The following is a 10707-nucleotide window of genomic DNA, read 5'->3' as shown; positions in this document are numbered from 1 at the left end:
GAAACACAGCTGCCAGCCATCCCTCTGGAGGAGTTTGCTGGCTCCAGATACCTGAGAAGGTCCTGATCCCTCCCACCCAGAGCATCACCTGTTTGAACAGTTTTCTCTGGCTCGGAAAACAGCCAGTCAAACTCTGAGAGGCATTATAAAACATCTGAGCCTGGAGATAAATTTAGAGATAGCTTTCATAGATCTGGAATGTACTGTCTTAGCTACCAACAGCTAAAGTAGCTTAGCTCACATAAAGATGAGTTCAAGCTAACAGAGAAATGCATGGAGAACTGTATGGTAAATGGACTAGTTCTTATATAGCGCTTTTCTACTCAATCAGAGCACTCAAAGCGCTTATACAACACGTTTTACATTTACCCATGCACACCCATTCATACAAGCACTTCCATGTTTACTAAGCTAAGTGCTTTTTAATTATATAACATTCACACACATTCACACTCCGACGGAACGGTTGGAGAGCAACTTGGGGTTAAGTATCTTGTCCAAGGATACATTGGCATGTAGCCTGGAGTAGCCAGGAATCGAACCCCTGACCTTCCGATCAGTAGGTGACCTGCTCTACCTACTGAGCTACAGCCACCCCAGTGTGTGTCAAGTATCAAACTACTTGACACATAAAACGCAATCTCTAAAAATACTCATTATAATCGGATAGCAAAGTGTGCAGATATTAACTTTAAATTACTTCTGAGGGTAGACCACCGTGATTCCCTGCCATAACAGTCGCCTACTCTTCCTTTGTGCCTCTCAGAGTTTGACTGGCTGTTTTCCGAGCCAGAGAAGCATTGCACCACCTAGTGGTCGTTTCTTTTAACCAAATAATTACATTTGTACAGCTCACAAATGCATATGTAAATAGTATTAGAATATTAAAAAATAGATGTAGGTGTATGTGTTATAACTAAAGGGTGCTGAGGTATCCCATCTTCCACAGAAAATCGTCTTTTCCACTTCGGCACAAGTATAGAGTGAAATAAGTTCAGCGGGAAAAAAACACTTGACCCAGAACAAAACTCAGATGACCCAGCTTTGTACCAGCATTAAACGCACCAAGTTACGCACGAATCTGGGAGCTCACCGGAAGCGTGAAATGTGTCTCAAAAACTTTGTGCACTCGTAACCGCCGTTTTGTGCGTGTGTATCAGGTGATTCGTGTATTACAAAAAATTACAAATCCAGCAGGTTACGCACAAATCCTGTATTACAGACACACAGATATTTGAGTCAATTTTCTCTCCATACAAAGCTCTTCAGGCAGAACCTCACTAACGTGAGCTTTGTGTACAAAGCAGTTTCTACTCTGTGCAAAACCACACTTACATCTTCCAGTCATATAAACCTAAATATTCACTTCAGTATATGGCATAGTGTAACTGCTGGTTCCTGTGCAGACCGATGGCATCTACCAGTGAACATTATAAAGCAGCACACTCCACACGCACACATGTAATCGCAGCTTGCGCTGACCGTTGTTGTGGTTATATAAACATCACTGAGCTAACATTGCTGTAAGTCCTCACAGAAAAACCTCCTATCAGTGAAATCACATCCATGGAAATTTTGGCCCAGGTCTAATATTCATATTGGCCTTAACAAAAACAACAACAATGAGCTTTTAGTTGTTTAGAATGAAACATTTAATGAGACCACAATTCAGAAAGCAGAGAAGCATCCAAAGGTGCAGAGAAGAGCAGATATGTGCAGGTGCTGCCTCCGATGCCAGAGAGCAGGATGGGATCAGTGCGTCCGTCACAGCTTAAGTCACTTCCACCACTTGCCTTAGCTCCTCTATTAGTGGAACCAGTTCTTTCTCCAGGCTCATGATGAGACCTGAGGACACACAGTGTAAATATGAGATACACATGTGGACACTAAGTCATATCACACGTCGAGTGCAGACCGGCCCTTTGTCCTCATGGCACTGCCAGAGGAACGAGTCGCCTGTGACTCTACAGTCCCACGGCAGTGACAAGACTTACAAATCTAACGAGGACACAATTAATGCACAAAAATAACCCTCTGAGGCACTGTGCCAAACCTACGTTACACACTTCCAATTTCATTCAACACTGAGCAGGAGATCAGTAAAAATATTAAGTAGAAAAGGAGATGACAGCAGGACCGTCACAGCTGCTAAGCGTGAGCACAGATGACCACAGCAGTAATATCTGCCATTTCCTGCCATATTCACTAACAGCTGTGAACACACAGGGACCTGCAGGTGGGCCACCGCTGACAGATCATTTCATATGGTTATTAACGGCTGGCAAGTAAACAGCTCTGCCACCACATAACTACAAAACCCACAATGCACTGCAACAGCTGCCGTGCACTAACCTGTTTTCCTGCAGTGCCAGTGATGTTTTTATCCACTGATCAGTGATCAGTGGATAAAAACATCAGTCAGCACTTTTTACAGCAACATTTAAGCTGGAACAAAGTCACACTGAACAAAATACACTTACTGAGACGGATTCAAGTCAAACTAATGAAATGAAGCTTTCAGGCTCCTGCATAGTGCTGTCCTACACACACACAGACACACACACACACAGACACACACACAGACACAGACACACACACACACAGACACACACACAGACACACACACAGCCACACACACAGACACACACACACACACAGACACATAAGATGGGACCCCCGGTCGTGCTCTCTGCTGTGTTCAGGCTGTTTCAGGTACAAACTCTGTCTCTCTAGTTTTTTGCTTCTTTGTACAAACTTGGGAGACGGAGTCAGAAATTGAGGAAATGATTGTAGGGTTGTAAAACTTCAAAAATAACTAACAATATTAGACCTAATAAAAGATCAGGCCAGGATGAATTATGGCATTTTTCTATGATGATGTCAGGCCTGCAGCTCCATCTGGTGGCAGATCGCTGCATAACATTTAGGACAAACATTTACCGACCACTGACAATAAGAGCGACTAGTCGCACACGTCGCCAAACTAAACATGAGTTTACTAAATCTGAGCAAGGGAGGAAAAAAATGAATCAGTTGTGTTGACTGAGCTGACCGCAGTTAAGACTAAAACTGTTACTGTAACTGGTGCAGGAAATGGGAAATGCTTCCACACAGCTCACCTTTGGCTGACCTACCACAGCATAAGCTCTAACAGCTGGGGCCCTGCAGCTGAGTTTTTCAGTCCAGAGCAAAGATGCAATGAAACGATCTGATTGTTGCCTCCCTGTTTCTAATGCTGATTTTGCAGTGACAGCAGCTGAATCCTGAAACATGAAACCTTCATGATCACTGGCTGAAACTTTACCTGTGTTGGCACTGCAGCTGGCAATGAAGCTGATGACCAGTGGCAGCCGGTTGAACTGCACAATCTGCTCAATCAGGAAACACAAACAGATATAAAAACACACTCAATGACAAGGTGATCACAAGATTTACTTCATGAAAACTACAGGAAAACTGTGGGATCAGTGCTAATAAAGGGTTTGTTCTGATAACTCCACTCACACTGACCTCAGAGGCAGCGGAGGTAATGAGATTAAACTTTGATAAAGATCAGGACTCCCCGAAACACACCACAGTGCTGCTGGTACAGGAGTCCAAACCGAGTACTCAGTGTACACAATACTGCCAAAAGTATTCACTCGTCTGCCTTCACACACATATATGAACCTGAGTAACATCCATCCTTAATCCACAGGGTTTCATTTGCTTTATGCGCAGCCTTTAGCAGCAACGAGGGCTTTCCACAGGTTTAGGAGTGTTTATGGAATTTCTGACCAGGCTGAGGTCAGGACTCTGTGCAGGCCAGTCAAACTGGTTCATCCATGTCTTTATGGAGCTGCTTTGTGCACTGGTGTGCAGCCATGTTGGAACAGGAAGGGGCCATCCCCAAACTGTTCCACAGAGTTGGAGCATCAAACTGTCCCAAATGTCTTGGTATGCTGAAGCATTAAGAGTTCCTTTGACTGGAACTAAGGGGCCGAGCCCAACTCCTGAAATACACCCCCACACCATAACCCCTCCCCCTCTACCAAACTTTACACAATGCAGTCAGACAGGTACCGTTCCCCTGGCAACCACCAAACCCAGACTCCTCCCTCAGATTGGCAGATGGAGAAGTGTGATTCATCCCTCCAGAGAACACGTCTCCACTGCTCTAGAGTCCAGAGGCGGCGTGCTTTACACCACTGCATCAACACTGTACACCACTGCATCAACACTCTGCATTGAGCTTGGTGATGGAAGGCTTGGATGCAGCTGCCATGGAAACCCATTCATGAAGCTCTCACTGTTGTTGAGCTGATCTGAAGGTCACATGAAGGTTGGAGGTCTCTGAACTCTGTTCCTCAGCACCCGCTGACCTCGCCTTCTCATTTTCGTGGCCTACCACAAATTGTTGTTTCTGATTACTTCCATTAATACCATTAACTGTGGAATATTTAGCAGTGAGGAAATCAGGACTGGACTTGTTGCACAGGTATGATCCTATCACGGTACCAGGCTGGAGTTCACTGAGCTCCTGAGAGCGACCCATTCTTGCACCGATGCTTGTAGCAGCAGTCTGTATGCCTCGGTGCTGGTTTATACACCTGTGAGTGACTGGAACACCTGAACTCAGTGATCTGGATGGATGAGTGATTACTTTTGGCTGTAAGGTGTATAAATGAATAGAACTTCAGAAGTTGGACATTTGAGCTGGACTAGTATATGTCAAATATACCATAGTACTGTATGTAATTATTGGAAAGCTGGGGCCTGACCTGGTAGGTGTTATAGTAGCAGATGATGCTCTTGTTTTTGGAGAGGCCCAGCTTGCTGCCCTGATCTGTGGCCAGAGCGAAGGTCGACAGGAAGCCAGGTCTCAGAGCGTGAACCGGGGCGTTGTCATTGGCAACTGCAGGGATACAGACACTGTGTCAGAACACAAATCTGCAGAGAACTGATTATAATATACACCTTATCTTTACTTTCACCACAGACCAACTCACAGTTACATTTTTCTCTAAATTAATATTTTTTGCAAATGTGAAAGCCTTTGAGATGTTTGGCTCTCCTGAGCTGTCGTGGGTTCTGAGAGAACCCCCCCCCCCTCCAGCTGAACCTTCAGAGGGTTTCTTACCTTTAATAATTGGGACACCGTCCCTGTCTGTCACTACAATAGCATGAAGGCCTTCAATGCTGAAGGAGACACACAACACAACCCGCTAATTAAACATCCTCATGTGGAACACTGGAGATTGTGTTACTTCAGTAATACACACCTCTGCAGCTGTTTGTAAAGATATCGCTTCAGATCCTGAAAATCATTCACAACATGTTAGACGGGTTTGGACAGAGCTAGCCACCATGCTGCAACACACACACACACACACACACACACACACACACACAGACAGACACACAGACACACACACACACACACACACACACACACACACACACACACACAGACAGACACAGACACACAGACACAGACACACACACACACAGACACACAGACACACACAGACAGACACACAGACACACACACACACAGACACACAGACACACACACACACAGACAGACACAGACAGACAGACAGACAGACACACACACACAGACACACAGACAGACACACACACACACACAGACACACACACAGACAGACACACAGACACACACACACACACACACACACACAGACACACACACAGACAGACACACAGACACACACACACACACACACAGACACACAGACACACACACAGACAGACACACAGACAGACACACACACACACACACACAGACACACACACAGACAGACACACAGACACAGACACACACAGACACACACAGACAGACAGACAGACACACAGACACACACACACAGACAGACACAGACAGACACACAGACACACACACACACAGACACACAGACACACAGACACACACACACAGACAGACACAGACAGACACACAGACACACACAGACACACACACACACACACAGACACACACACAGACAGACACACAGACACACACACACACAGACACACACACACACACACACACACACACACACAGACAGACACACAGACACACACACACACAGACAGACACACACACACACAGACACACACACACACAGACACAGACACACACACACACACACACAGACACACACACAGACAGACACACACACACACACACACACACAGACACACACACACAGACACACACACACAGACACACAGGATCAATCTCGCTTTGCATGAACACTAACTCGGTACTTTGGAACATCGTCCGTCTGCATCTATAGTTACATGTTCCCTGAGGAGGTCAGACTTACATCAGCCATGATGTCCTGATGCCGAGGACGCTCCACGCCTGTACGGAGAAAATAGCCCCAATCAGCTGATCTCACCGATACATTCATTACATGTAAAACAAAGCACGCTATCATATTAATGATGATCTGGGTTATTATCTGCCTTTTGTGTTACTAACAAATCACGAAGCAGCTCTGCAAGCACAACAAAAACACACATTTAAATCTTTAAAAAGTCCACAAACCTTCTATGAACAAAGCAAAAAGATAACGCTCACTAATCAGGAAACGAGACGGGAAAAAAATCACATGACTTCTTCTTCGTGTTCCTAATGTTGGTGGTTGGTAAACGACAAAGTGGTGCGTGTGCGCCACCGACTGGTGTGGAGTGGAGCTGCAGTGTGCGGAGGTTGTGGATCAGCTGCCTGCTCTCAGCCTCGTGATTGTAACCGTGTAACATTGTCTGTGGGTCCGTCCTGTTCACACTGCGCTCTATATTATTGCCCTGTTACACTGATACGTGGTTTAAATCACTGCATCCAGATCTGAATATGATAGGAAATGTCCTGCCTCCATCATCCTGCAGCTGGTTTGTTTCTCTTTTAGGAATTAGAATAACTTATTGATCCCAGAAGGACATTTATATGTGTGACAGCTCATCTGCTGTGTATAACTGTTGGCTGTGGGTATGAAGGATTTTCTGTACGTTTTACAGCAGACAGATTCCAACACTGATGGCTTCCATAAATATGTTCAGGATATTATTATGCTCTTTATTTCTCATTATTTTTCATTTCCTTTTATCCCATAATGTGCTCACAAGTGTTTCACCTGACAGCCACAGGTTTCTGGTTCATTATCCACTGAAGCCCCGAGCAGCCTAAGCTTACTGCAGCATAAATAATACAGCCTGACTATGACCTTTATCACAAATGAAGGTTTTAACTTTTTGACGATCTTTTTTCCCCTTTTGCTGCTTCATTGTACGATCGGATAAAAGGCCTCTCCAAACCAAGCTCCCGGGCAGAATTTCAACCCCAGCCCGCCCCTGCTTGGTCCCAAAAATCTGGACTATTTTGATTGATTATTATGGCCATGAGAAGATCATTTATAACCTGCACCAATGCTGTTTCTGTGCTGTGAAGCACTCTACACACACACACACACACACTCAGGATGCATGCAGATTACACTTATGACCATGAGCATATCTCTCATCACTGTGAGTTTATCCTCTGCTCACAGACAGCAGTTGCCTCAAGGCGACCCTACAATAATACAGAGAAAACCCAACAGTCTAAACGACCCCCTATGAGCAGCACTTGGTGACAGTGGGAAGGAAAAACTCCCTTTAACAGGAAGAAACCTCCATCAGAACCAGGCTCAGGGAGGGGGGGTCATCTGCTGAAGGGGGGGAGGACAGAAGACACACTGTGGAAGAGAGACAGATTAATGATAACGAATGATTAAATGCGGAGGGGAGTATAAACAAAGTAAATAAGGTGAATGAAAAGAAACAGTGCATTATGGGAACCCCCCAGCAGCCTAGGCCTATAGCAGCATAACTAAGGGAGGGTTCAGGGTCACCTGATCCAGCCCTAACTATAAGCTTGATCATAAAGGAAAGTTTGAAGCCTAATCTTAAAAATAGAGAGGGTGTCTGTCTCCTGAATCCAAGCTGGGAGCTGGTTCCACAGAAGAGGGGCCTGAAAGCTGAAGGCTCTGCCTCCCATTCTACTCTTAAGTATCCTAGGAACCACAAGTAAGCCAGCAGTCTGAGAGCGAAGTGCTCTGTTGGGGTGATATGGTACTATGAGGTCTTTGAGATAAGATGGGGCCTGATTATTCAAGACCTTGTAGGTAAATGGTAAATGGACTAGTTCTTATATAGCGCTTTTCTACTCAGTCAGAGCACTCAAAGCGCTTATACAACATGTTTTACATTCACCCCCATTCATACATGCACTTCCATGTTTACTAAGCTAAGTGCTTTTAATTAGCTAACATTCACACTCCGACAGGATGGTCGGAGAGCAACTTGGGGTTAAGTATCTTGCCCAAGGATACATTGGCATGTAGCCTGGAGTAGCCAGGAATCGAACCGCTGACCTTCCGATCAGTAAAAGGAGAAGAATTTTAAATTCTAGTCTAGATTTAACAGGGAGCCAATGAAGAGAAGCCAATATGGGAGAAATCTGCTCTCTCTTTCTAGTCCCTGTCAGTACTCTAGCTGCAGCATTTTGGATCAGCTGAAGGCTTTTCAGGGAGCTTTTAGGACAGCCTGATAATAATGAATTACAATAATCCAGCCTAGAAGTAATAAATGCATGAATTAGCTTTTCAGCATCACTCTGAGAAAGGATGTTTCTAATTTTAGAAATATTGCGCAAATGCAAAAAAGCGGTCCTACATATTTGTTTAATTCATGCATGGGTGACACTACAGTGTACAGCTGATTAAAAGTTGTTTATCTCTTCAAATACATAAAATCTTGGGCACTGTTCCACATAGTCAACAGCAGGTAGTGCTATTTCACCCTTTCATACAAAAAAACCCCATTGAAAATCCTTTGAGAGGGCTACAGGGGTCATTGATTCCAAGATGGCTGATGGAGACAAAAAGAGATCAGGCACCTTAGCTATCCCAGCGTCTACCTTCTATAAAAAGAATCCACTGAAGGTAAAAAAAATAAAATAAGACTAATGAGCATCTTAGGTAACATAATGTCCAAGAAATATCTCAATTTGGATTTTACATTTGGAGAAAATACTAATTTTCCATGTGTACACTGTAGTGACCATTATGCACTGGCCATGTCTACATGGCCATGTGCATGTGCTATTTCCACTGTGTTCTAGCTAGTCATCACTGAATGTTTGCACTTTCAATGCATATTTTATGCATTGAAAATGTTTTGTTTCTTTATATTTTATAGAGCTTCAAGAGACAGGAGTACATAGTTATAGAGTTGGCAGTTTCCTGAATCAAGTGAGGAAGAGTGTGGTGATAGTGGCAGTGATGAGGATGTGACTACAGAATGAGAGTTCTGTAAGCTCTTACTGGGTGCGAGTATGAGTTCAGTGACTATTTACATGGTGATAAGGCAGGGGTGGGCAATCCCAGGCCTTGAGGGCCGGTGTCCTGCAGGTTTTAGATGTGTCCCTGATCCAACACACCTGAATCAAATGGCTGAAGTACCTCCTCAGTATGCAGTCAAGTTCTCCAGAGTCCTGCTAATGACTTCTATATGTGATTCAGGTGTGTTGGCTTAGGAACACATCTAAAACATGCAGGACACCGGCCCTCGAGGCCTGGAGTTGCCCACTCCTGTGATAAGGGATGGTGTGTGTGTGTGCGTGTGTGTTTCTAAAGTGATATGAATTGACAATAAAGTGATTTGAAATAATTAGAATCGTTCGAGTGAATAGTCAAGAATAAAGCATGTAGTGCACCCTTTGCCAGGCAGAATTAGGTATACTACAGGCAGGAAAGACTAGTAATGAATGTGGTGTGATTATACAGGTATACTGGGATATTATTTCAAGATTTACACAGTATTTTAACAAATTACCATGTAATTCTTTGTTTTAAGGAAAGCGCACAGAGTACACTGTAGTGTACAAAAAAATATCTCCTTAGGGGATGGAGATAGAAAAAAAATTTTTTCTCAGTATGTTTTTGTACCCTTATGGAACCCTAAAATCATTGGATAAAAAAATCTGTAATCAAAATTTAATAATTCATGCATGAGAGGGTTAATATGTGCATTGAAGGAAATATCCTGGTCAAAAATGACTCCAAGATTTCTCACAGTGTTACTGGAGGCCAAAGTAATGCCATCCAGAGTAAGTATCTGGTTTGACACCATGTTTCTAAGATTTGTGGGGCCGAGAACAAGAATTTCAGTTTTATCTGAATTTAGAAGCAGGAAATTAGAGGTCATCCAGGCCTTAATGTCTTTAAGACATTCCTGCAGTTTAACTAATTGATGTGTGTCATCTGGCTTCATTGATAGGTAAAGCTGAGTATCATCTGCATAACAATGAAAATTGATGCAGTGCTTTCTAATAATACTGCCTAAGGGAAGCATGTATAATGTAAATAAAATTGGTCCTAGCACAGAACCCTGTGGAACTCCATAATTAACCTTAGTGTGTGAAGAAGACTCCCCATTTACATGAACAAATTGGAGTCTATGAGATAAATATGATTCAAACCACTGCAGTGCAGTACCTTTAATACCTATAGTATGCTCTAATCTCTGTAATAAAATGTTATGGTCAACAGTATCAAAGCTGCACTGAGGTCCAACAGGACAAGTACAGAGATGAGTCCACTGTCAGAGGCTGTGAGAAGATCATTTGTAACCTTCACTAATGCTGTTTCTGTACTGTGATGA

General features: G+C 43.7%; 1 protein-coding gene across 1 annotated transcript; it reads right to left on the bottom strand.

Annotated features, from left to right (window-relative positions):
* Nucleotides 1-1628: 1628 nt before the first annotated feature.
* On the bottom strand, nucleotides 1629-6642 carry lamtor3 (late endosomal/lysosomal adaptor, MAPK and MTOR activator 3). Its single transcript, XM_030724991.1, has 7 exons — nucleotides 6554-6642; nucleotides 6330-6367; nucleotides 5262-5296; nucleotides 5120-5178; nucleotides 4761-4894; nucleotides 3305-3368; nucleotides 1629-1845 (listed from the first exon to the last, which is right to left on the bottom strand). Exons 2-7 carry the CDS (start codon nucleotides 6336-6338, stop codon nucleotides 1772-1774), a joined length of 375 nt encoding a protein of 124 aa, XP_030580851.1. The 5' UTR covers nucleotides 6339-6367; nucleotides 6554-6642; the 3' UTR covers nucleotides 1629-1771.
* Nucleotides 6643-10707: the final 4065 nt, after the last annotated feature.

The sequence above is a fragment of the Archocentrus centrarchus genome, unplaced genomic scaffold, assembly GCF_007364275.1.
Source record: "Archocentrus centrarchus isolate MPI-CPG fArcCen1 unplaced genomic scaffold, fArcCen1 scaffold_44_ctg1, whole genome shotgun sequence".
NCBI lineage: Eukaryota > Metazoa > Chordata > Actinopteri > Cichliformes > Cichlidae > Archocentrus > Archocentrus centrarchus.
The sequence above is the reverse complement of the archived record's forward strand: the minus strand, read 5'-3'. Positions and strand labels throughout refer to the sequence as shown.

What these genes read in the sequence shown, in the direction of transcription:
- lamtor3 (XM_030724991.1), bottom strand. An exon ending in CGGTGTCCCAATTATTAAAG is followed by an intron (nt 4,895 to 5,119) that starts GTAAGAAACCCT and finishes GTATCCCTGCAG; the next exon opens with TTGCCAATGACAACGCCCCG. An exon ending in CAGCTGCAGTGCCAACACAG is followed by an intron (nt 1,846 to 3,304) that starts GTAAAGTTTCAG and finishes GTGTGTCCTCAG; the next exon opens with GTCTCATCATGAGCCTGGAG.